Source organism: Muntiacus reevesi, chromosome 18, assembly GCF_963930625.1.
Source record: "Muntiacus reevesi chromosome 18, mMunRee1.1, whole genome shotgun sequence".
Lineage (NCBI taxonomy): Eukaryota > Metazoa > Chordata > Mammalia > Artiodactyla > Cervidae > Muntiacus > Muntiacus reevesi.
The window spans coordinates 1,805,691-1,832,833 of NC_089266.1; the positions used below are offsets into that span (position 1 = coordinate 1,805,691).

Genomic DNA, 27,143 nt, shown 5'->3' on the forward strand with positions numbered 1-27,143 from the left:
CTGCTATTATGTCTGGGAGCTTTACAGTTACTAAGAGGTTCATTTAAGGGAGAAATGCTGCTGAGAAGGCTTTCTGCCCCTCATGTGAGCCAGAAAGAGGGACGAGGTGGAAGGGAGATGCCTTTTGGAAAGGGTTGTGTAAGAAGGTTACAGAGAAAGATGCTTGTGACCTCTTGCTGGAAACCATGCCAGCACGCTTTCAATTGGATTGAAGACCCTTCTCACTGACCAGAGTAGATGGAGAAGGGTGGTGAGAGCCCTGATCGGTGCCCAGCAGATGGGCGATGCGTCCCCAGCAGGACCAGGCCAGTGCCGGCCACAGTGCCAATCGGGGAGAGCTGCGAGGGACCAGTCCAGGTGGCCAGATGCTCGGCTCCAAGGATGGAAGGAGGATGCATCATGGACCATGAACGCTACGGGCAGGAGTGGGAACAGCCTCCCAGGACCAGGAGATTCAAACCTCTTCCTCAGGAAAGCTGGCAAAGGAGCAAAGATAATTTCTGAGCTGTGACAAGGAAAAGAGAATACTGATAGATCCGGGATATTTCAGAGAAGCAGAGTAAATGGGCTCAGATGGAGAAGCAGGCCCGAACCTGGTGATGGCAGGGGCCATGTGGTCAGTTTTATGGTGTACTGGACACAAGAAGACTGTCTTAGGGACCAGGCAATAGGTCAGCGTCTAAGGCAACAAAATAATACACAAGTCCAGATAAAATTTAATTTTAAATACATGTGCATCTACGCTCCACAAAGAAACACTAACGTTCTCCTTAAATGCAGATATTACTGAGTTTTGACTAGTACCGTTTTATTGACACACACACACAGACAAATACACAGAAACACCCCACAAAGTGAAAGTCACTCCCATTGGCCCCCAAACACGCACATCGGGTTCTCCACCCCGTTGATTTCCTGGTCCCACAATTCACTTTGAGAGTTTAACTTTTAAACTGAACACAGTCTGTCACAGCCCATTTTTTGTCATGCTGATGGATTAACTTATGATTTGGAATGGTCTGCTCTCTGGGGCCTTATTTCAAAGCTTATAGCTCTTACTATTCTCTCATCTGAAGGAAGCTTGGGCTAAAGGTGGAGCATCTTCCACTCATAGCTTCTAGACCGTCAGAGACAAGAACCTGGGACCAGAGGAGAGGAGAGGGAGGCTGGTGCGCCTGCGGCCGGTGGAAGCCGGCTGAAGCCTTCGCTCTGGGCGGGTGGGCTGAGCGAAGGAATGAATGAATGAGTAGGATCCACAGTCGCAATGAGAGGCTGAGCACCAGGAGGACCAGGGACAGGAGAGGAGCCTGAGACGGGTCAGGGTCCTCATCCTCTGGGATGGAGATGAGCCGGTCCTGGTACAGATGTGCCAAAATCACCTTCCACCTACTTCTCTTTCTTTTTTAAGCATTTTTTTTTAATTGGAGTATAGTTGATTTTGGACTTTCCTGGTGACTCAGAGGTGAAGAATCCGCCTGCCAATGCAGGAGATGTGGGTTTGATCCCCGGGTCAGGAAGGTCCTCTGGAGGAGGAAGTGGCAACCCACTCCAGTGTTCTGGCCTGGAGAATCCCATGGACAGAGGAGCCTGGCGGGCTACAGTCCACGGGGTCACAAAGAGTCAGACATGACGGAAGCAACTTAGCACAATCACAATGCATTTGAAATAATACTGTGATAAGGAGAAGCTACATATTTCACATTCTGATTCAATACATGGTATGCAGAGTGAAAACTGGAAAGCATCTTGCATGTCTAAAATTCTTAGAGCCTGAGAGATAAGGACAATAAAAATACTTCTGTAAACAGTCTTGAGGCCAGAAAAGCAGTTTAACCAGAATGGCCCTAAATTATTGTGCAGTTAAATTAAACAGCTGTAACTTCAAAAACAATCCACCTTCTCAGGTCTCAAGACTCTTAGTTCTCCACAATTAATTTGTTAGCAAATTTTCACACTTATTTCTGGCTTAAAACCAGTTGCATCATTTTTAAAAACTGATGTTTTAATTCCATATTTTCATCTTTGTAATATCAAACATTAAATATCCCCAAACATCAAAACAGTTCCTTACTTTTCAAAATAAATGCCTCCACAGATGGTTGGCGTTTATTTCTTAAAGCCTTGTTTATAATTTTGTGACGAGAAGAAAAAAAGGAAAAAAAAAACACCATAACACATAAAACAAAACCGGAAAAAATACAATGAACTTACTTTTGAGAAATTTGGAGCAAGGAATTCAGAAGCACAGCTGATCCACTGGTCCCTTATTTAGAAGAAAACGATCCACGTTTTCCCCCTGGTTTCCACCGCACCTCTAGAATTGGCTGTAACTGTGACATCTGTGAACACTCCCGTGAAGACACTTTCAGAAGGAGCACCACTCTCACACGGTCAGTCTTCCACTGTTGGTCTTTCCTCTGACACCCGGCCAGGTCCCGCCAAGCAGTGGCAGTTATAGGTGGCTGCCTGTCCGTATCATGTGAAAAAGAGCAATGTTACAGGGAAACTCAACATCCGCAGCTTTCCTCTATGACGTCTAAGATGGTATGGCTAGTATCAAAATTTCAAGCACTGTCTTTCAACCAGGAGAAAGTAAATGGTTTGATCAGAGAAAAGATTTCTCCAAAGCATCGTTTGGATAATTAGGGTTTTCATTCCTCTGTTCCTCATTTTCACTCAGTTCAGAATATTTTCCAGTCTCCTTTGAGACTTACTCTTGGACCCATGAATTGATTAAAAGTATGTTGCTTGATTTCCAAGCACCTGGTGATCTTCCTGTTATCTTTGGGTTATTGATTTCTAGTTTAATTCTGTTATGGTCTGAAAATTTGTTTTGAACATCACACTTGTTAAGACTTGTTTTGTGATCCCAGCCTATGATCTATTTTGGTGAATATTCTGCATGTGCTTGAAAAGAGGTATATTCTACTTTGAGCGAGTGGAGTGATCCTCAGTGGTCTGGGGTGCAGACTTCAAACCTGTAGCTGTCTAGCGACAGTGTTTCAATTCCACCTTTTGGGCAAGCTTTCTTCTGAGCTTTTCAAGTCACCCCAGTGGTAAAGAATGCAGCTGCCAACGCAGGAGACACAAGAGACACAGGTTTGATCCTTGAGTCGGGAAGATCTCCTGGAGGAAAAAATGGTAACCACTCCAGTACGCTTGCCTGGGATAATCCCACGGACAGAGGAGCCTGGCACGCTGGGTCGGAAAGAGTCAGACACGACTGAGCCACTGAACGCAATGAACACACACACTGCCGTTGAGTGAGTGGAGTATTGTATAAATATCTGTTGGATCTAGTTGCTTGATGCTGTTCATTTTCTCTGTTAGTTCTGTCTACTAGCCTATTGGGTGCGTGCTAGGTAGCTTGTCATGTCTTTGCGACTCTTTGCAACCTTATGACTGTAAGTCCGCCAGGCTCCTCTGTCCATGGGATTCTGGGGCAAGAACACTGGGGTGTATGCCATGCGCTCCTTCAGGGGATCTCCCAGACCCAGAGATGGAACCCACATCTCCTGCGTTGCAGACAGGTTCTTTACCACGAGTGACACTTGGGGTTTTAGGGTGGCTTCATCATGTAGGCATGATGGTTGAAACCACTGGTGATTAACCACTGGTGACTGATTCAGCCTCCAAGCTCCCTTCCTCCCCATCTGTCAGGGGGTGGTCCTGAAAACTCCAACCCTTTAATCATAATCACGGGATTAATTTTCTTGACCACCCCCCCACCTGAGTCTCAGTCCCAGGTCATCTCGTTAACATAACAAAAGGCACCAACGCAGCTTTCCTCCTTTTGGGAATTCCAGAGGTTTTAAAAACTCTGTGCTAAAAAGGGGGCAAAGGCCAAGCATCCATTTCTGATTATAAATAACAGCATCACAAGGGAGGCCCTGGCGGTCCAGTGGTCCAGCTTTCACTGCCAAGGGAGTGGGTTCGAGCCCTGGCTGGGAGGCGCAGTGATGGGAAAAGGGAGGAATCATTAGACAGGAGACGCTTAAACTGCAGAAATTTATTTTCTCATGGTTCTGGAGGCTAGAAGCCTACGATCATGAAGCCAGAGAATCTAGTTGCTTCCTGGTCTGCAGGCGGCCACCTGTCACTGTGACCTCAGGGGACCTTTTCCCTGTGAGCCTGCAGGTCACTGAGGCGTCTCTCTCTTTTCAGTCGCTCAGTCATGTCTCTTTGTGACCGCATGGACTGCAGCACACCAGGCCTCCCTGTCCATCACCAACTCCCGGAATTTACTCAAACCCATGTCCATCGAGTTGGTGATGCCACCCAACCATCTCACCCTCTGTCGTCCCCTTCTCCTCCTGCCCCCAATCCCTCCCAGCATCAGGGTCTTTTCAAATGAGCCAGCTCTTCACATCAGGTGGCCAAAGAATTGGAGTTTTAGCCTCAGCATCAGTCCTTCCAATGAACACCCAGGACTGATTTCCTTTGGGATGGACTGGTTGGATCTCTTTGCAGTCCAAGGGACTCTTCAAGAGTCTTCTCCAACACCACAGTTCAAAAGCATCAATTCTTTGGTGCTCAGCTTTCTTTATAGGCCAACTCTCACATCCATACATGACCACTGGAAAAACCATAGCCCTGACTAGATGGACCTTTGTTGGCAAAGGTCCTTTGTTGTCCCCCTTCTTAGAGGAACACAAGTGTCCTCAGATTAGGGCCCCACCCTGACAACCTTGCTTAATTTGAATTATCTCTTTACAAGCCCCACCTCCAAACACAGCCACCCTGGAGAATGGATCTATGAGTTTTCGGGGAACACAGTTCAGTACACGACCGGAAACAGCAAGGAGAGCAGCAGCAACGACTCAGCTGAGTAAGAACGTACCAGAAACTGCATCGATTTCAGAGTGTTTATAGGATGGTCAGCTGGATAGGTCACAGCATACACAGACATAAGAAAGCGGTACCGATAAAGTTCTAGCATTGTGCAGAAGACCCTCACATCATAAGAAACAGAAGATAAAAACATGCTGCAAAATTATCAGTTCAGTTCAGTCACTCAGTCATGTCCGACTCTCTGCGACCCTATGAACTGCAGCACACCAGGCTTCCCTGTCCATCACCAACTCCCAGAGCTTACTCAAATTCATGTCCATTGAGTCGGTGATGTCATCCAGTCATCTCATCCTCTGTCGTCCCCTTCTCCTCCGGCCTTCAATCTTTCCCACATCACGGTCTTTTCCAATGAGTCAGCTCTTCGCATCAGGTGGCCAAAGTATTGGAGTTTCAGCTTCAGCATCAGTCCTTCCAATGAACACCCAGGACTGATCTCCTTTAGGATGAACTGGTTGGATCTCCTTGCAGTCCAAGGGACTCTCCAGAGTCTTCTCCAACATCAGAGTTCAAGCATTAATTGTTCGGTGCTTAGCTTTCTTTATAGTCCAACTCTCACATCCATACATGACCACTGGAAAAACCATAGTCTTGACTAGATGGACCTTTGTTGGCAAAGTAATGTCTCTGCATTTTAATATGCTGTCCAGGTTGGTCATAACTTTTCTCCCAATGAGTAAGTGTCTTTTAATTTCATGGTTGCAGTCACCATCTGCAATGATTTTGGAGCCCCCCAAAATAATATTGTTTTCTGCCATAAGGGTGGTATCATCTGCATATCTAAGGTTAGTGATATTTCTCCTGGCAGTCTTGATCCCGGCTTATGCTTCATCCAGCCCAGCGTTTCTCATGATGTACTCTGCATGTAAGTTAAATAAGCAGGGTGACAATCTACAGCCTTGACGTACTCCTTTCCCGATTTGGAACCAGTCTGTTGGTCCATGTCCAGTTCTAACTGTTGCTTCCTGACCTGCATACAGATTTCCCAAGAGGCAAGTCACGTGGTCTGGTATTCGTATCTCTTTCACAATTTTCCACAGTTTGTTGTGATTCAAAATTGTAAGAAGGGTTTGTTTTTTAAACTTTCCTCAACTTGATCATTCAAATTCTCACTACAACCACTTTAACAGGTCTCGCATCTCCTGTGTCGTCACAACAGATACAACATGGCTGTACAACCTGAAATCTGAGAAGCGACAGGAAAGGGAGATGAGTACATGAGGAACAGGTGGCAAGAAATGAAAGGAGCAAGACTGCGCTCCGTGACATCGCTGGATTCCGCTTCCCTTATAGCAACCGTTAGCGTCCTGTCTTACTTTATACTTCTCGTTGTTTAGTCATTGTTCAGTCTTGTCCAACTCTTGTGATCCTACGTAGCCCGCCAGGCTCCTCTGTCCATGGGATCGCCCAGGCAAGAACACTGGAGTGGGTCGCCATGCCCTCCTCCAGCGATCTTCCCGACCCAGGGGTCAAACCTGCGCCTCCTGCAGCAGCAGGCGAAATCTTTACCATTTAGCCACCTGCCTACTTAAAAAGATGAGACAATACTTAAGATTTTAAAGGTCAGAGGAAGAAAATTAATTTCTGTATCATTCTCAGAAACATAAAAATTCCATAATTAGGTGCATTTAAAAATCTGCTGCTGTATGGAACCCTGGTTTCAATCGCTGTTTCGGAAGCTGCCTGGTCCGCTGAGCGTCACTGCTCTGACCTTACTCCTGAGTCCCACTATCCATCATGTTATTGAGAAAAGTGATGACGCGAGTTTCAAAAGCATTTTGAAATCCTATCTGAGCCAAGGCATATTGACACTATAACATATTGTCTTAAAAATCGTGGATTTGGGCTTTAAGGCTCTTCCTGCAGGAGCTTCCACCTCACAGAGAGATCAACTTCCTCATCAGAATCATCCCGCTCCTGCTCCTTGCAGAGTTCCAAGAAAACCTGCAACGGAGGAAGAAATAAAGAGATGGGGTGACCACTGCTTCCTGAGGCCCAAGTGAGTGCAGAGCGTGTGCACACCTTCTATCTTCATATTCCGTGAAGGGTAAAGTGTTAGCCACTCAGTCATGTCTGATTCTCTGGGACCCCAAGGAGCCCGCCAGGCAAGAATGCTGGAGTGGGTTGCCATTTCCTTCTCCAGGGGATCTTCCCAACCCAGGGACTGAACCCGAGACTCCCACGTTGCAGGTGGCTGCTTTACCCTCTGAGCCACCTGGGATGCTGTGAGATCTGAAAAACGGACCCACCTGCTCCAGGCTGCACTGGGAGAGGCTGTACTCCTCCAGGTCGAAATTCTGTTTAACTGCAGAAGGATGGACATGTATTAGGACTGCAAATGTCTTTCACTTATAAATTTGCCAAGCCATGTACCAAGGGCACACACGGACAGATCTTAAAGATAAAAGGTGAGGTAATAAACTTGGATTAAATATGGGAATGCACATTCACCATATGGTCCTCTCTCTCAGCATCTTAGAGCTTCGGCAGAGGGGCCACAAGACTGAAGCCCGGACGCGAGGTTCTGGATCGCCCGTGCGGGTCGAGCTAGAGCCTGGACCACCGCCCGCAGCTGCTCCGTGTCCGCCCTCACTCTCCTCCACCCTGCTCTCTGCTCCAGAGCCCGACTTGGGGGGCTCCTCCTGGTTGTTCCACCAGTGGAACGCCCAGGAGGAGGGGCAGAGGAGAGAGGAGATGGGGCTTTTGTCCCTCCTCTTCCTCTCTGACACCAAGCGTGTCCTTTGATTCAAGGTCACCTCTTCCCTCAAGGTGGCAGATTCTACCCGGCTCGACTCCCAGGGTCCAGTCACTGGCCCCTCTCCATCCCTTCGGACCCAAGAATGGGAGCCCTGGTGTCCAGTCCAGCCTCAGGTGACTGCACTGTTCCTGGCACCTCGCCAAACAACCCCTTTATAAACACAAAGTTTCCGGAACTATCCTTTTTTTTTTTTTTTTAAATTTATGGGTTTTTTGTTTTGGCCTGCATGTGGCACCTTCCCTGACTGGGAATCAAACCTGTGCACCCCGCACTGGAAGCGTGGAGCCAATCACTGGACCACCAGGGAAGTCTGGAATTACTCTAGTTTTGAATTTACTACCTTTTACCCATGTGGATTGTGACTGAGAGTGCAAACAAGCAAACACATAAGAGAGAAGAACCAGGCGTGGAAAGAAGACCGCGGAGAGTCGAGCTTTCTCGTGGACAGCTAGTTAGTTAGTTAGTTAGTTAGTTACTAGACCCACACGCCCCTGGCCTCTAGGGGAGCTTGCTGTTGTTTAGTTAGTCGTGTCTGACTCTTCGTGACCCCATGGACGGTAGCCCACCAGGCTCCCCCGTCTGTGAGAAGAACACCGGAGTGGGTGGCCCTCGCCTTCTCCAGGGGACCTTCCCGGCCCAGCGATCAAACCTGCGTCTCCTGCATTGGCAGGCGGGTTCTTTACCACTGAGCTGCCTGGGAAGCCCCTAGAAGACCTACTGGACGCCAGCTGTGCCCCCAGCCACACCACCGGCCGTGGAGGCCGAAGCCGCAGGGGCCTCACTTTACAGAGCTGCCCGTTCACAAACCACGGTGTGCGGCCGCCCCGCGCCGGTCACGTCTGTGGGGCCATTTCCCAGCAGCATTTCCTCACTTTGCGTCTCATTTCGTAACGTGACATTACGTGTCACATTTTGCTAATTCTCAAGATATTTCAAGTTTTCCATTCCGATTCTATTTTTCATGCTGATCCGTGATCTTTGATATTATTATAAAAAAAGATTACTACTTGCTTAAGACTCAGATGGAGGCTCTCATTTTTTAGCAATAAAATATTCTAAATTATGGCAAGTAATTATGGCTTTTAGAAATAATGTTATTGCACACTTAATAAACTACGGTACAGTGTAAACATCATTTTTTGGGGGATGTGGACCATTTTTAAAGTCTCTATTGAATTTGTTACAATATTTTTTCTGCTTTATGTTTTGACTTTTTAGCTTCAAGGCATGTTGGATCTTAGCTCCCCAACCAGAGATCGAACTTCACCCCTTGCATTGGAAGGCAAAGTCTTAAACACTGGACTGCCAGGGAAGTCCCCTAAATATCACTTTCATATGCCCTGGGAAACCAAAAAACTCATGAGACTTCCTTTATTGCAGTATTCAATATATAGTGAGGGTCTGGAACCCAACCTACAATACCTCTGAGGTCTGCCTGTATCCCCAGAAGTTGCCAAATCACTGGTTGAGAACCACTGTGTTAAAACCTTACTATTTACTTATAGTATGTGAAGTGAAAGTTCCTCAGTCGTGTCTGACTCTTTGCGACCCCATGGACTGTATAGTCCCTGGAGTTCTCCAGGCCAGAATACTGGAGTGGGTAGCCTTTGCCTTCTCCAGGGGATCCTCCCAACCCAGGGATTAAACCTGGCCTCCCGCATTGCAGGTGGATTCTTTACCAGCTGAGCCACAAGAGAAGCCCTTATTGTATAATACAGTATGATACTACACTTATACTAAAATATCACATTTTTAGGCCCACGTATTAGTACTTCTTATGCTGGTTTTATGCAAGACTTGAACGTGATCTGTCTCCAGAGGCTCACCTCGCGGCAGGCACTCTCACCTGTCTCTAAACTGAAGAAGGCGTGTGATAAAGGGTGCACATCCTCAACAGGCAACTTGTAGACCACGAGGGAGGCGAACCTGGAGGCGGGGAGAGAGAGCTGAATTCAGGACCCGAGGCACGGCCGCGAACGGGCGCCGCGTCTCGGAGCGGGCAGCAGGCTCGTCCAGGGCTCGGCTGTGCGCCTAGAACTACCGCAACATTGTGAGGTCAACTGCAATTCAATATATTAAATAAATAAATAGGCCCTTGAAAGTGAAAAGAAAAGAAAAAGGAAGAATGTTAATTCCCTTACAAGAATCAGCTTCCAAACCAGGACTTGGTTCTCTTATTTCCCTCTTGTGCTATCCCTTGGAATTGGATGTCTCTCTACTCACTCAAGTCCTCATGATTCCCATATAGTTTAAAAAAAAAACCAACATGAATGAGAAGATGAAGCTTTTATATCTCGCCATCACAGAAAAACAGAGCAAAGACCAAGATGAAACAATGAGCCGGCGGCGACCTCTCCTGCCGAGCCGCCTGGGGGAAGATCCTCAGGACCTCGCAGTGCAGAGCCTCCAGCTGCGCCAGGCTCTTCAGCTTCAGCTCCAGCCGGTAATCTCCGCCGAACTCGCTCTTCAGATGCTGGACGGAGCCGATGCACCTGGCGGGAAGAGGATGCTCAGGCAGGGGAGGCGAGGGGACACCCACCGCCGGGGACGCGGGGCCTGGGACCAGCGCAGCCGGCCAGCCCAGCTCCACGCAGAGACCACGGGGTGGGGGGCCTCGCTCAGAGCGCGCCCGGGGACCCAGCGCGGGCTTGGCCGGCACCCACCTCAGCCTCCCGGACACCATGACGGCCACGCGGTCGCACACGGCCTCCGCCTCGGCCATGGAGTGGGTGGTCAGCAGGGCGCCCCTCGCCGCGTTTCTAACGGAGGCCCGGATCAGCTGCCTGAAGTGAGGCCACGGAAAATAAATGTCAGCTAGCGGGGAAGCTCCGACGGTGTGAAAACGACGTGACGGCGTTTCCGCTGGCACTTATGAAACAAAGAGTGAATTCAGATTCACCCCTCAAAGACAGGAGGTTCGGAGGGACAACGGGCACAGAGAGAACCAAGGAAACAGGGCGTCCCATTCGGAGCAGGGCTTGGGCTGAAAGCAGGGAGTGATGGTAGGTACCCGCTTGTCTACAAAGATGCTGTATTGCAATCAGATTTATGAGAAGGCAGTAGGAGGAAAGATGAGACCTTACGTAAAAGTGTGATAACAATGACATATGCCTGAAAGCACAGAAATGACAGATTTCAGAAAATTCTTAGTGATTAGAGAATATATTGAGTATAATCTATAACAAATTTTTGAATCATTATATTGTACAATTGAAACTAATATTATACATCAATTATACTTCAATAAAAGAATTTTTAAATAAGATAAAATGAATATTTTGCAAGTCAAAAAAGAGAATACATTGGAATTTATTCTTCCTTCCATAAGAATTATGTATTGGGTGATGTTGCAAAAGATTTAAACTTAATAATAGATTGATCTGATTAAATATAAAAATGAGCCTTGAATACTTACTTGGAAGAACTAAGATGAAAATGAAATTTTTAGAGTGAGGATTGAGTTCCAATTACCTTTTTCTCCTTAATAAAAACTGGATGTGATATGACATCAGGATTTTTTTCTTCATACTGTTTCTTTCTGGTAATGTGGCTATCTTTCCCTTTATAAAAAACGATTTAATTTTTTTTCTCTTTTTTATTGCGTCAAGGACATTTTTAGTGGGAAATTTCAGACTTCCAAATGACAACTGCATAGCAGTTGCTTAGGTGCATTCATACAAGTGAGTCCAAGGGGAAGAAAATCTTTCAGCACACAAAACAGTCACCAACTCTCACCGCTGGATCTGACACAACCAGCAATGCTTTTGAGGGTCAGCTGTTACAGGTGACACATTCGCTCGGGGATGCTCCCCACGCCCCTCACCACATCCGCAGCTGCCCGTCAGGGTCCATCCCCGTGGTCGGCTCGTCCAGAAGCAGCACGGCCGGGCCCCCCAGGACGCTCAGCGCGCAGCTCAGCTGCAACGGAGAGGAGCCGCGTCGGCGCCGGCCTGGGGGCGCGCGGGGCAGGTACCCCCACCCCCTACCGGCCTGGGGGCGCGCAGGGCAGGTACCCCCCACCCCCTACCGGCCTGGGGGCGCGCAGGGCAGGTACCCCCCACCCCCTACCGGCCTGGGGGCGCGTGGGGCAGGTACCCCCCACCCCCTACCGGCCTGGGGGCGCGCGGGGCAGGTACCCCCCACCCCCTACCGGCCTGGGGGCGCGCGGGGCAGGTACCCCCCACCCCCTACCGGCCTGGGGGCGCGCGGGGCAGGTACCCCCCACCCCCTACCGGCCTGGGGGTGCGTGGGGGGAGCCCGGCCCCCCCGCCCTACCTTCCTCTTCGCCCCTTCGGGTAAGGCCTTGGCGGGGAGTGCCATCTGCTCCTGCAGCTTCAGCGCCTCCGCCAGCCTGCGGGAAGCAGGGGGAGTCAAACCCACAGCACCCTGCTCAGGGCGGGGGATGCGTGGGGGAGAAGCAGCGAGTCAGAACAGATGCTACGGCAGAGAGTTTAAGTGAGGCTCAGAGTGATCCTAAAACTGAGAGCACCTAGGGTGTTTTATGAACCCGTCTTGGCAGCCAGACTCATACTTGCAGTGACTCCTCTCTGTACGGAGAACAGTGAGTGTATCATCCTATATGATCCTGCAAAGATCCTGCGATCCCCCACTAGGGCAGACATCCAGAAAAGGCGAAAACTCTAAATCTGAAACCACACACGCGCCCCAGTGCTCACGGCGGCTCTATTTACAGTAGCCTGGACATGGAAACGACCTAAATGTCCATCAGGGTCAACTGGTTTAAGACGATGCGGTACACATAAGCAACGGGAGATTACCCGGCCATAAAAAGAATGACATATTGTCACTTTCAGCAACGTAGATAGATCTAGAGAATATTATACATCGTGAAGTTAGTGTGAAGTAAGTCAGACAAAGGCAAATAGTATATGATGTCACTTATATGTAGAATCTAAAAATATAATACAAATGATTCTACATGGAAAACAGAAATAGGGTCACAGACACAGAGAAAAACTTGCGGTTACCACAGGGGGAAGGGGAGAGGGGCGGGATAAATGAGGACTTTGGGTTTAGAGATACAAACTACCACACATAAAATAGATAAGCAACAAGGATTTGCTATATAACACAGGGGCTGTACTCAATACTTTGTAATAGCCTATGATGAAAAAGAATCTGAAAAACAATATGACTGAATCACTTTGTCGTACACCTGAAACTAACACTGTATTGTAAGTCAACTGTACATCAATTAAGAAATAGTAACGCATAGCCTTTTTCTCTCCAGGCTTAAAGCGAGCGAAAGCACTGGACTGGGGTCCAGACGCTCAGCGAGCCCGGAGCTGTCGGCACCGCCCGCCTCCTTCGGTGTGACGGTGTCTCAGCCCAGGTGAGAGCAGGTGAGCCCCCCACGCACCTGGCAATAGCGGCTGCGGCGTCCGCCCTCCGCAGCCCTTTCACGGCGGCCGACACCTCGAGGTGCTCCCTCACCGTCAGGCTGGGCCACAGCGCGCTCTCCTGCGGACAGTACCCCAGGAACCCCAGGGGCGCCCCTCCGCTGGCCCCCGCGAGCAGCACCTGCAGAGACAAGGGCGTTCTCACATTCCCTCCAGAGCCACGGGTGCCGGCGCCGGGGTTATTTCAGGGGCGTCCGCCCGCACACGCGGTGCCCGAGTCCAGAAGTGAGTGGGTGATCACCAGCTCTGGGGAAAGGCTCCACACTCTCACAGGACAGACTCTCTATCACAGTTTGGACTGGGTTACCAAGTGCGTGAAAGAATTCAAGGTCGCTTATTTGGTCGTCCAACTGTTGTTGTTGTTTAGTCGCTAAGTCGTGTCTGACTCTTTGCGGCCCCACGGACTGTAGCCCTGCAGGCTCCTCCGTCCATGGAATTTCCCAGGCAAGAATCCTGGAGTGGGTTGCCGTACCCTCCTCCAGGGGATCTTCCCGATCCAGGGAGCCAACCCGAGTCTGTCTCCCGCATTGACTGGCAGGTTCTTTACCACTGAGCCACCTGGTAAGCCTGGCTGTCCAATGCTTGACTTCTTCATTTACTGATCCAAACATCCATAGGAAGAGGTATCTGCTGAAGATTCTGTTTTTCCAAAGTTAAAATTGTTACAATTACGGGACATTTCACAAGTATATCGTGAAGATTAAATAAGCTAGTTTTTTCCAGCCTTCCTGCCAGGGGACATCTGGCCTGTATGGAGACACTTGTGTTGTCCTGACTGAGAATCTAGTGGCCTGAGGCCAAGGATGCTGCTGAACATCCCTCCATGCACAGGACAGCCCTTCATAATAAGAATGATCTGGTCCAAAATGATGCTGGTGTCACACTATGGATCAACTAATGTGCCAACATGGAACAAAAAGCTTAGAAAAAAACAGGGACGGACATAGAAATGTCATACTGAGTGAAGTAAGACAGAGGAGGAGAAATATCCTGTGACATTATGTGTAGAATATAAAAAGAAATGATACAAATGAACTTATTTAAAAACAGAAACCTCAGATATGCAGATGACACCACCCTTATGGCAGAAAGCGAAGAACTCGAGAGCCTCTTGATGAAAGTGAAAGAGCAGAGTGAAAAAGTTGGCTTAAAGCTCAACATTCAGAACACTAAGATCATGGCATCTGGTCCCATCACTTCACAGCAAACAGATGAGGAAACAATGAAAACAGTGAGAGATTATTTTTTTAAGCTCCAACAACACTGCAGATGGTGACTGCAGCCATGAAATTAAAAGACACTTGCTCCTCAGAAGAAAAGCTATGACCATTCTAGACAGCATATTAAAAAGCAGAGACATTACTTTGCCAACAAAGGTCTGTCTAGCCAACGCTATGGTTTTTCCAGTAGTCATGTATGGATGTGAGAGTTGGACTATAAAGAAAGCTGAGTGCAGAAGAATTGATGCTTTTGAATTGTGGTGTTGGAGAAGACCCTAGAGAGTCCCTTGGACTGCAAGGAGCTCCAACCAGTCCATCCTGAAGGAGATCAGTCCTGAGTGTTCATTGGAAGGACTGACGCTGAAGCTGAAACTCCAATACTTTGCCCTCCTGAGGCAAAGAACTGACTTGTTGGAAAAGACCCTGATGCTGGGAGGGGTTGGGGGCAGGAGGAGAAGGGATGACCGAGGATGAGATGGTTGGATGGCATCACCGACCTGATGGAAATGAGTCTGAGTAAACTCAGGTAGTTGGTGATGGACAGGGAGGCCTGGCGTGCTGCGATTCATGGGGTCGTGAAGAGTCGGACACGACTGAGTGACTGCACTGAGCTGATAAACAGATGCAGAAAAACACTTAGGGTGGCCGGGGGATGGGATGGGGGCAGGGACAGTTAGGGAGTTGGGATGGACACGTGCACATGGCTGTATTTAAAATGGGGAACCAGCAAGGTCCTCCTGAGCAGCCAGGGAGCCCTGCTCAGGTTCTGAGGCAGCCTGGACGGGAGGGGAGTTTGGGGAGCACGGACACGTGTGCGTGTGTGGCTGAGTCCCTTTGCTGTCCACTGAAACCATCACAACGTTGTTAATGGGCAATGTGAAATAAAAAGGTACTTATTAAGTTAAAAAACAGAGAAGATAAACAATGAAAACAAGCATCCTACCCCCCGACCTCCCGCAAACCCCAACATGTTCCCAGGGGCCAAACCTGAGAAATCCTGAACTAAGGTAAATGGAAACCTCTCAGCGCTAGTCTGGCACATAGGAATCAATAAATACATGCATTTTTTTTTATGAGCCAGATACTGTGCCATATAATAATAATAACAGGTTTGTGTTCCAGTGCTTTCATTTTCTGTGTTTCAAATTATTTTGGCCTCAGAAAAACCCGACCTGACTGGGGCGTTAGCTGGATAGTCGTGTTTCACACATGAGGAAACAAACAAGCGTCGTCTGTTAGATCCGTGCAGGAGGCCGTCCGAGGCAGAGCGGGAGTGGGAACTGGGGCCTGCCCTTGGACGGCAAGCCCGTGACCTTGGGGCTGTCTCGTCTCCGCCCAGGACAGAGGAGCAGAGCCCTCGCTAACCTGGCCTCACGGAGCTTTCAGTCTAGACAGAGAAACGGAGGTGGATCGCCGCGCCTGCTGACCGCTCTCAGGGCAGTAACGCTGTCAGCCCCGGGGGTCACTGGGAGAGGCCTCTGGGGACGTGGATTTTAAGTGACGAGACCGGGATGAGCAGACACGCGAGGAGCCGAGGGCAGAGCCCTCCAGCCCCTGGGAGAGCACGCCCAGAGGCCTCACAGTGCGAAGACCCGAAGGCTGGTGGGAGCCAGTGTCATCACCGGAGCCCAGATGCTGCAGGGCCTTTTGCGGCCACTGTGAAGGTTCTGGACGCACTCCAGCTGCGGGGTCATAAGCAGGGTAATGGCATGAGCGCTTCTGCCATTTTTTAAGGACCACTCTGGCTGCCATGGAGTGAGAGGGGAAGGGAAGCCAAGGGGCCATCAGCTTCTCGTGGTGAGCACGCCCTCTGGCCTCCACCTTCCGACCAGTGTCAGTGGCATCTCCCCTTCTAGTGTGCATACTGTGGGATTTCCCCAGTGGCCCGGCGGCTGAGACTGTGCTCCTGACGCGGGGGACTGAAGGATCGAGCCCTGTAACTTCAGGTTCAGTCCCTGAATCCCAGGTCAGTGCTGCAACTGAGACCCACTGCAGCTGAATAAATGCGTATTAAAAAAATCAACGAAAAAGACAAAACTGCAATACTTCAATCCTCCGTCACTTTACACAACTTGGCCCCGACATGGCACCCCATTGCATCCATATACCATTGTGGTCTTTTGCTTTGGAATTTGGACAATTTTTCACTAATCTAAGATTTCTATTTTCTGAATAAATCCTGGATCTTGGCAGTTCAATTCAACAAGTTCTCAGGATACATAACTTAAAAAAAAATAGACTTTTGACCATGAACAAAGCTAATGTTTAGCTTTACTTTTCCAAATGTTTCCCGTGAATGTGTCTATTTTTCACTCAGTGAAAGGCATAGTATAGATAACACATAGGCTTCAGTGCCTAACTATTTTTGGAATTAAGGGGAGACATTTTTTCATTAATCCTCTTCTTTCAATGCATAAATCACAATGATTAATAAGAAAGGGCCAGATATACATTTTTAAGATTGGGATCTATGGTCACGGGAAAGTATTTCCCCCAGGCAGCGCTGATGAGAGTATCTCCACGTGCTCACTGACCTGCCCTGAGGTTGGCCTCGTCTCTCCGGTTATCATCTTGACGGTTGTGCTTTTACCTGCTCCGTTGTGTCCCAAAAGCCCCAAAACTTCACCTGAAAGAAACAGGCACATTCAGGATTATACCTGCAAATTATTATAATAAAAGTAACACAACCACTGTTTCATGGTTCACCGTGTGTCAAACTATAGGCATTAGTTCACTTATTCTTCACACGCACACCTGAGTGTTGTCACTAGCCTCATTTTGCAGGCAAGGAAACGGAGATGCAAAGAGAATGAAGAACAAAATGACGAAGGTCTTGCAGCCAATCTGAGGTTGAGTTGGAATCTGAAGTGCCTTTTATTTTTTTGCATTTAGCCAACACGCTACAAAACATGCTATTTGTGAGGATGTAGCACTGTGGTACCCCAGGAGGCTCCTTCCTGGGAACTAATTCCTGTTGTGAAATTAATTATATTACTTAAAAAATAAGCCCATCCTTCTTAATAGAAGAACCGCCTCCTTTTTGATCATTGTTCTTATCGTTCCTCTTTTCCGTGTGTCTGTTTGACTTGAACAGAACTGTCTTCCTACGCAAAGAAAACACCATTGTAATTACACCTGAGATTTTCCACAGGCTGGCTCGGCCGTGGCCTGTGGAGGAGGGCTGGCTGCCCTCCGGGTTCATCTGGAGAGGGTCCCAGATTCAGACCCTCCCAGGCCCTTCAGGAGACCTCACAGTCACGGGTCAAGACGGCTCTGCCAGCATAGCGACAGGTTCCCACCTTTTTTCACGCAGAAAGAGACATTTCTTGTGGCTACTTTCTTCTTCCCCTTGGCAAAACAATTTTTCTTTCTGCCTGCATATTCCTTCCGCAGACAGCTGGCCACGATGGCAGGGTTCTGGAAAAGCAAGGAAGTCCGATGGGGCTTCATTTTCACCGTGAAACGAGCGCGTGTCCCCTCCTCTCTGGGTCCAGATCTCTCCTGCTCAATACCATGAGTCAGACCAGCCCTTCCCCCTAGAAACTGCCATTTTCCGGCAAACTCCCCCAGTCTAATACATTCCTTCAGGGAAGAGACATCTGTACTGTATCATATGATTCCTGCTTGCTCTTTCTCTGTAAACTGGAATAGAAACATCCACCCAACCAGTAGGTCTGTGAAGATGTGTGTTCACGTACACACACTCATAGGCACACACACACACAGGCACACAGATACATCCAGGCACACAAATATACAGACAGACACAGACACAGCCGGGCACACAGACACACAGCTCAGATGAACTCTCCCCTGAACTGCTTGCAGCAAACTTCACTCCGTTTAGAAAACTTACAAAGCCTCACTTTGGTTTTGTGATGACTAGCTTTATTTGCCAAAACTATGACTCTGGAAAAGGAATGGACAAGTCGGTGTGTGTGTCTCCTTGGTTCTCTCATCTTTGTGGGCACTGCATTGTCACAGAAGTCAAATGATGGGCTCCGTGTGTAAGAACTGAAGAACCTCAAGTGTGTTCGAAAAAGTAAGACCGCACACTGGCCCCCTTGCCCCAACAGAGTCGAGTGTCTGATGCGCGATTTCACGGCTCTACCTCCTCCGAGTCCGGGGCGGCCACGGCGTCCGCTGTTCTCCTTCTCTCCATGTGGACATCTTCATCCTCTCCTTCGGGTTTCTCTGGGTTTGGAAAAACAGCACTGCTCCTTGGTGAAATTCTAAAAGCAAAACAGTGCGAATCTAACAGGTTTCCAGCTGAAAAACGTGTACCCAAAATGGTGAATTTTGGATGTACTGCGATCAATCATTTGCACAGATTGAGTAGCTGTGGGGCTTCCCTCGTGGCTCAGCGGGTAGGGAATCCACAGCAGAATCTCTAAGTTTCTAGTCGACACCATTCCCCTTTCAAACAGCCTCAATCCCATCAGTGACGCTACTTTCATATCATCCTGGCTTTTTGCCTGAGCATGATACTCGTTATCGGTCATGACTTCTTTTTAAATAATAAACTGGTACACACTTCCCTGGAAAAGGATTTTCAGGCAGGGTTGCATGTGAAAGGAACCTAGGAACTGTAACTTCAGCATAGACATTTCAGAATTCTGAAGGCTTTGTTGCCACAGTGGACCAAAATGCTTATAATCGGAGGCATGACCCGTGTGTCAGAATTACTCTTTTCTGACTGCTACCAACCGAATTCCCTCCTGCATCGTCCCAAACCACTGGTTACGGCTGCTGCCTGTCTCTCTCTCAGACTTCTGCCGACAGCCGATGTCCTAAAGCAGAGGTGTCATCCTGCTCCTCTCCTGCTCTGCTCGCATAAGCTGGACTTGAGCTTGATTCTTGTTCTGAGTAAGGCAAGGTTTTCAAAGCACATCTGTCTTCACTTTTCATTGTGTAACTTTCAAAACCCTCCCTAAGCCTGTCTACCCAAGACCCTCCAGTACTGAGCTTTAGTTTAATTTTTCATGATCCTGCAACACATGCCTCCAAGTTTGTTCCAGCTGCCTTCTCAAATCTACAGGAAGGCGGTGTCTATTCCAACTTTCATCCTCTCGCTCAGCTACCCCTCCTTCCTGGATGCCTATACTTATCCAGCTGCTTACACAGACGTGCCCAGGAGTTGGTGATGGACAGGGAAGCCTGGTGTGCTGCAGTCCATGGGGTCACGAAGGTCGGACACGACTGAGCGAGCGAGCAACAACTCTACACAGTCCTTTCAAGACAGTTCTACACAGACTTTTTATGCAATTAATTGGACATATTAAAATGTCTTTAAACAGTGAGTATTAAAATAAGACAAGAAATATTATTTGAATTTTCTTAACCTGAACACAGGATCCTTTCTCATTGATTTCTTCCGGAATTTCATTTCCAGACATCGTAAGATAAAGAGGAAAATGAAGAAATGAAGATAAGGCTGGGGAGAAAAAGACAATCACAGTTAGCATCAATATAAAAGCAACTTCTATATTGGAACTCATTTAAGGAGTTTGATCATGTGCAAGGTTGTTAAGGATTTGGTAACATTTTCACAATATTGAAAGGCAATATATTTAATATTTGGTGAAGCTCTCCCAGTTTGTGTTCTGTAAGTAAGAGAAATCATGACAGAAATAGCCGTAAGCTGGGCTTCCCCGGTGACTCGGTGGTGAAGAGTCTGCTGGCCAGTGCGGGGGACACGGGCCCGACCCCTGACTTGGGGAGATCCCACGTGCCGCAGGGCGCCTGAGCCCAGGAGCCACAGGGACTGGGTCCTGCGCCCTGAGCCCGGGCCCCGCCACAGGAGAAGCCGGGCAGTGAGGGGCCCATGTGGCACAGCCAGAGCGTGGCCCAGCTCTCTGCAGCCAGAGAGAGCCCATGCAGGCTTCTCTGTTTATTTTTAAATAAATAAAATCATTAAAAAAAGAAATAGTAATGAGTTGATACTAGCACTACCCACACCATTGGGAGTTCAGGCTTCCCACTCGGTGTCAGACGAGGAGTATCAACTAGAGGTCAGATGCCGGAAGTGAGGAATTAAAGCTGAAGTGTCCGAATTAAAACTGTTCCTTTAACACAGAGCATGCAAAGCTGTCCCCTCAGGCAAGAACATTTAAATGAAAGCGTCTTCTTACGATTAGCAATGTCAGAAATGCAACCTGCTGTTCCGAAGGCCCCAGGTAATCCACAGAGTCAGGAGAAGTCTGTGAAACAAGGAAAAAGGGGTATTGAGATGCACCTTGATCCGTGTGTGAACCTCTTCCCACGAAGAATGATGCCCATCAAATGACTCGCCTGCATTCTACGTGAGTCGTCTTCTGCGTCAGGTTAAGAGTCAGCTCCTAACCGTGCGCCCTCCTTGCTTCCACGGTCACTTGGCGACCTACCTGCCAACCTGAGTTTGGCTGTAGCTCAGATGCATCTGTGCATGAGTGAGCAGGACTGCTCTGCTGGCGGAAGCCTGGGTGCTGCTGGTGGGACCCACTGAAGCCAAGGGCAAGACGTGCCTTGAGACAACCACCGCCCCCCCCAACTGCCTTTCTCTTCACACCTCTGCCCGGGAACCAGCACGCTGCTCGTCACCTGCTCCCCCTGCTCTGGAGAGCACCTGTGACCGACCCTCAGCCAGAGGACAGAGTTCTTCACGGGGGTTTCACCTGCACACACTCAAAGGCGTGGTTTTCATCAGCGCTATTTAAAAGGCCTCCCAGCTGTTTTGTGAATGAGGGGCACAGGACCTGTTTTGTTTCTCAAGTTTTATTTCCCAAGACTTCTTTTCTGAGCATCTTTAATCTGATGTAGGAAATGGCAACCCACTCCCGTATCCTTGCCTGGAAAATCTCATGGACAGAGGAGCCTGGTGGGTTGCAGTCCATGGGGTCGCAAAGAGTCGGGCATGACTGAGCGACTAACAGACCAGAGAGAGTAAACCTCTAACCAGCACAGCCATCCACCGTCTAAGACGATTGTTTTCCTATCGGATGACCTGCCAGGATCCTGACGTCATCTTGCTCACATCCAAGGACTGTATCACATACAAAGTCGACTTCAGGCTCCCTGGTCTCTGCCCTGTCTGCCACTGACTTTATTCCGAGCATCCTTTCTCTATAATTTGGAGTTGGTGACACTCCACCCACCACTCCCCTGTCCACAGACCTCCTCGTCTCCTCCCCTTCCTCATTCCCGAGCTTAGACGCCACGGTCCGTTGTCATGACCCCTCTTTACACAGAAACTCTGTCCCTGACCGTTTGCTTCATCAACTCATCTGGCAAAACCCTAACCCTGGTCAAAGCTGACTCTCCGCTTCTCCTGAGTTACACAAGAGCAGCAGAGGAGATGACAGAAACTTCACTCTGCTGACTTCACTTGGGAAGTGGGGTGGGGGGTGGTCCTCTAGCACTGTGTCCATTCTGCTGACCTGCCCTCTGAAATAATTTTTCACATCTTTTCTTCCGCCCTCAAAGTCCCAAGACCTCCCTTCACTTCGCTCAGATGATAATTTACCCTTTCTCCCTAAGAAAGGAGAATATTTCAGCTTCCATATGCTCTGGGCAGGACCTTTCTTCCCCTGTGGCATCTTTTTTAAAAATTGGACAGGGCAAAGGTCAGTATAATCTCTTTGCAATGGTGTGTTGGTTTCTGCCGTCCAGTGGAGTGAGTCAGCTGTACGGATATGCACACATCCCCTCCCTCCTGAGCGTCCCCCCTCTCCATCGCACCCCCGGGTCATCACGGAGCGCTCAGTCGGCCTCCCTGCGCTACGGCAGCTTCCCGCCGGCTCTCTGGCCTACACGAGGTGGCCTGTCTGTGTCAAAGCCACTCTCAATTCGCCCCACCCTTCTCTCCCCACCACCGCCCCCCCAGGTCCACAGGTCCATCCTCTCCATCTGCGTCTGGAATATTCCAACTTTAGTGACGGGACCCCCTCCCACCCCCGGCAGCTTGGGCTCTGTATGCCATCTTCCCCCAGATCTTCAAGGACTTGGTTTCCGAGGTACTCCATCTTTCTTTCATCTAAAATTTCTCTCAAATCAGCACAGTATCTCCCTTCTTAAACCTAAATCTGTGCTCACTCACCCACTCTTCCACCTCGCTGGAACCCTTTTCAGCAAAGCTCTTAGAGCTATGTGTCTATAACCACCTCACGAGCTCTTCACTCTACATTCTGTACCAAGCTCGCTCCTTCGAAGCTTCTGTGTCCACGCTTCCACTGAAACCTGTCTTGTGAACGTCGCCAGGGACTCTAATGTGGTCCAGCCCAGCAGTTTCTTCTCAGTTGTCATCTTTCTAGACCACACATTAGATGAATCCCTCCATCCTTTTTGAAACATGCTTTGTTGCCATCTGACTCACATCCTTAGTTACTGATACCCTGAGTGTTCGGGGCGGGGGGGTGGAGGGTGGGTTTCAGAGATGAGATTCTGGTGCACAAATTTCCTCCTTTTTTCCTCCTCCCTCACAGGCTTCTTCTTAAAGTGGTTCACGGAGTCCTCTTCTTCCCAATCTTTAAAGTTTGTAGTTCAAAGCAAAAGGCTTCATCTTCTTTCCAATCTAACAACGCTTACTCTGTAGATTACACGAGCTAGTCCCGTGGCTTTAAAAACACTCCTAAGCGTGTGAATCTCAGGGGTTCAGCTTTAGTTTTGAGCTCATTCACTGACCACTTGCCATTTCCCACTGCATGTCTCTTAGGAAACTTAAACCTCATGTGTCCGGAATGAATAGAGAAAGGGTGTCTCTGCCACCTCCCGGTAGGTCCTTTGCCCCCAGCGTGAGGGTGGCCAAGAGAACTGTCAAACCCTACCCTCTGCCTTTGCCTCTGACCTGGGTAAAGCGTGGCGGGGCTTCCTCCAGAAGGAGACTGCGACCCTCGCCTGTGGGAAGTAAGTGATCTTCTGAAGGCAGGCATCAAACCTGCCCAGTTGAGGGCTTTACTTACGTTGTATCATATCCCAGGTTTTCTCCAAAGGCAGCGCTTTTCATGATCCCAGAACAGACGTGAAATTACTCACCTCAGAAAAAATGAGTAGAACGCCAATTAGTGTGAAGGGTGGTATCAATATGGTGCAGAGAAACAGCCCTAGAAATGCGTGTTCGTTCAGATAATTAGCCACAATGGAGAAGAGGGTGACCTAAAATAAAAAGAGCATAGCTTCATCAAATTATAACATTCTGAAAGCAATAATAATTTACCACCATGCTTACTACAAAGATTAAAATATATATCCTCAGAATTATTAAAAATAGTTAAAAAATAAAATAATGTGCAGCATATGCATACTTACAATTAAGAAGAAAAATGACCAAATGCCACTATTTTTCCTCCCATGGCGAAAAATGAATGAAATCACATATGTCAAGAAAACAAGAGATGAGACATAGCCAATTATACACAGGGTCTGAAAATAGAAATATTACAGTCACCTAAGGTAAATGCTATCTAAATACAAATTTATATTTAAACTCTTGGAGAGCAAGGAGATCAAACCAGTCAATCCTAAAGGAAATCAACCCTGAATATTCACTAGAAGGACTGATGCTGAAGCTCCAATACTTGGGCCGACTCATTGGAAAAGACCTCGATGCTGGGAAAGATTGAGGGCAGGAGGAGAAGGGGACGGCAGAGGATGAGACGGTTGGATGGCATCTCCAACTCAGTGGACATGAATATAAGCAAACGTCTGGAGATGGTGAAGGACAGGGAAGCCTGGCGTGCTGCAGTCCATGGGGTTGCAAAGAGTTGGTCATGACTTAGGGACTGAACAACAACTTAAACTCAGCTTTCCAGAACTAAGTTATAACAAACATAATGTGAAGTTCTTTGGTTTAAGATGAATCATGTAATTGCATTTATGAAAAGTAGTCTAAGAAAGCCGTTTGATAGCTTTTGCCACTTACCTCAACTGCCAGGTTTTGAATGATAAACTCAAACTCGTCTGGGCTTAAAACGTAATCCATTATTTGCATTAGAAGGAGGATCAAGAGGTGCAGGGGAACGTCCACCAGTGCCTGCCCAAACCAGTAAGCGGAAGGGTAGAGGCCTGAGATCCGCAGCTGGAAGTAAACTTTTTTCTGATAAAGAAGCAAAAGAATCATCAAAAGTTTTTGAATAGTTTAGGCTTGAGAAATTGCAAATATGCAGCACAAAAGCATTCATTTCCCCTATGTCTCTTTTATATATTATGCTAATTTAGCGAACGACACTGTGACCTGCCCCAGTCCTATTTCAGGGGCATTGATAATGCTGTATGCCACGCTATCTCCAGGAAGAAGGGGTCTACACAGCACTGACGCGGGGAGAAGATTCTTGTTCATTTCTTGTCAAAGCTACTGAGGCCTCTGACGCTATGGAGTTTTGCAAGCTGCACAGTTTCAAGAGAAGGAGGTGCACAATTTCCGGGAAGATTCTTAAGTTTTATGCTGAATGTAAACAGCACACTTATAATCAGCATCTTGCTTTGTTTCTCAGGGGAGAAATTGCTAAAGAGAAGGGTAGCTTAAGAGCAGGGTACGTGGAGATTAACTTCAGTCCACCAACAACACCTCCCGCACTTTCAAACGGCTCAGCGGTGCAGAGGGAACCCCAGCGGATGATGCTGAGGACGTGGAAGGGCCAGGGGGGAACTTCTCTGCGCAGACGCAGCATGGAGGCACAGAAGTCTATCGTGGGTGAGTGGCTCTGACGCACACACACACACACGAGTGTGTGCGAGGCAGGGAGCTGGTGGGGAGCTCAGCGCGGGGAGCTCAGCGCGGGGAGCTCAGTGCGGGGCTCTGGGATGACCTGGGGGGCGGGGGGCGGGATGGGGGCGGGGTGGGGGCGTGGGTGGCGTGGGGGAGCGGGGAGGTTCAGGAAGGAGGGGATATATGTGTGCAGATGGCTGAATCACCTTGTTGTAGAGCAGAAGCCAACACAACGTGGTAAAGCGATTATACTCCAATAAAAAATATAGAAGAACATGTGAGCACTTTTGCTCTTTATTATTATTACTACTTAGGATAGGAAACATTTTTCCCCTCAGGGAGGAAAATCTGAGAAATCTGACTTAATCCCTTTCATTGCATTTTTTCTTACTCCTCGGCTTTTAGGAACTTTTCTTTAATGTGGGAGTGTCGCTGACCGACAACGTGGCGTTGGTTTCAGGCGTACGGCAGAGTGACCCAGAGGTCGGTCTGCAAGTGTCTGTCCCGTCCCGCTCTCCGCCCCTCTGGGTGTCACAGGGGACGCAGCAGGACGTGGATCTGATTAGCTGCTCTTACTTTATAGTCGCCGATGCTGCCCATGGAGATGTACGGGGTGAAGCAGGCCATCCCGGGGATCCAGAAGGAGGCCATGTTCAGGTGCCCGTGCTCGTCAGACGTGCGCTCCTGAAATCACGCCGAACACGTGAGCTGATGGTGATCAGGTACAGACTTCATTCACACTATTTCTAAACCAAATCATTTCCACGGGTGACGCGGTCTAACCACCCAGAGCACTTCCCAAGGTTTGCAACTTCGCATCTTTAGTCGCGTGTTACAGCGGCCGGGACATTCGAACACACATCCTGATTTATTCACGAAGAAGCAAACTCCGTCGCATCGCGTGACCTGGCTGCACTCCCACGGTTAACAACGGGGGACATGATCACACCACCTCATCCCCAGCTCTGAGACGACTGCGGTGAGGCTGACATTTTAACAGACAGAGGTCGTGGGCTGTCAACGGAGGAGCTGCTGTGCTACGTTCAGAACCTGAGACCAAGTCAGTTCAGCTCAACATGTAGGAGGAATCATTTCTCTCGTTCAACATAACGGAGGAAGCTCAAATGCCTTGAAAGTGCCGGGAGGTATGAATTATTGAGTAGGTAGGTGTCTGGGCTTGGAGAAAAATGATCAGCCCACACTCCACATAAAAGCATTGAGTTAAAGCGATTCAAAGTCCTGTACAGCTTAAAGAGGGCTTTGGGTTTGGCGTGAAGCCTTGATCTCATTGGTGACTTGCTTCCTCACTGCTTGCTCATCGTCTGAGGTGGGGACCCCGAGCCTTGAGAGCTGCTTACCTTCTCTCGGCCCCTCCTAAACGGAGGGCCCCCCCCTCCACGCTCTTGCAGCTGGTCAGCACTGCCTGAATCTAGATGCACACGTGGAGATAAAGCGAAGAAAGTGCACCCAGGTCCACCGCAGCATCTCTTATCTCAGCCTCTGGTCACCCTTGTTGGTTTTCCAGATCTGGGATATCTTTAGTGTGTGTTACTGGCTCAGTCATGTCTGACTACTTGGGACCCCATGATCTCTAGCCCATCAGGCTCCTCTCTCCAAGGGACAGGCAAGAATACTGGAGTGAGTTGCCATGCCCTTCTCTAGAGGATCTTCCTGACCCAGGGATCGAACCCACATCTCCTGCATTGCAGCAGGTTCTTTACCCTCTGAGCAACCAGGGGCGCTCTTTGGGAATGGAAAATTCACAATTAGTCTCTATGGCTGACCCCTCACTCAAAACTTGGTTCATAAACATCATATTCTGTCCGTGTTAGATGACGTGGACCCACAGGCGGGGTGTTGTAGAGCTCAGCCTGCAGGAGCCCGCAGAGCCTCTTGATATCAGCTGGGGAGCTGGTCAGGCGTGGACATGCAGGGTGGCCAGTGGGGGCCACTTCAGGACACTCTGACGGACAGTTAAAGTCATGAGTGGGGGCAGAAGCGAGCTCTGTGCTTTAGACTCAGGGCAAACGGGCTTGCAGAATCGGAGCAGGCCAGGAGTGGGGCGGCGGGGAATCAACAGGGTTCACTCTGAGAGAAACTATCTACACAGGTACCCAAGCTCAGCTAGGCTGGTAGGCGGCAAACATTTTGTAGTAAAGCCATTTTTTTTTAAGTTACCATATAATTTAATGCCAAAACTAAGACACTGCAGTGAT

General features: G+C 48.8%; 1 protein-coding gene across 5 annotated transcripts in view; it reads right to left on the reverse strand.

The window, feature by feature from the left end:
• Positions 1-4,851: 4,851 nt before the first annotated feature.
• ABCA9 (ATP binding cassette subfamily A member 9) overlaps positions 4,852-27,143 on the reverse strand; it is a 58,304-nt gene continuing 36,012 nt past the window's right edge. For 3 of the 5 annotated variants that reach the window (XM_065908546.1, XM_065908544.1, XM_065908545.1), the window contains 17 exons: positions 25,504-25,611; positions 24,142-24,315; positions 23,529-23,642; positions 23,256-23,375; positions 20,378-20,446; positions 19,589-19,680; positions 18,358-18,478; positions 17,546-17,663; positions 16,781-16,872; positions 12,987-13,147; positions 11,882-11,957; positions 11,430-11,524; positions 10,270-10,389; positions 9,958-10,098; positions 9,453-9,532; positions 7,098-7,153; positions 4,852-6,792 (listed from right to left, as the gene is read on the reverse strand). In XM_065908546.1, coding sequence (XP_065764618.1) covers positions 6,697-6,792; positions 7,098-7,153; positions 9,453-9,532; positions 9,958-10,098; positions 10,270-10,389; positions 11,430-11,524; positions 11,882-11,957; positions 12,987-13,147; positions 16,781-16,872; positions 17,546-17,663; positions 18,358-18,478; positions 19,589-19,680; positions 20,378-20,446; positions 23,256-23,375; positions 23,529-23,642; positions 24,142-24,315; positions 25,504-25,611 — 1,833 coding nt within the window. In that variant the 3' untranslated portion in view covers positions 4,852-6,696. The remainder of the gene's footprint in view (positions 6,793-7,097; positions 7,154-9,452; positions 9,533-9,957; positions 10,099-10,269; positions 10,390-11,429; positions 11,525-11,881; positions 11,958-12,986; positions 13,148-16,780; positions 16,873-17,545; positions 17,664-18,357; positions 18,479-19,588; positions 19,681-20,377; positions 20,447-23,255; positions 23,376-23,528; positions 23,643-24,141; positions 24,316-25,503; positions 25,612-27,143) is intronic. The other 2 variants (XR_010659609.1, XM_065908547.1) reach the window with 2 other exon arrangements.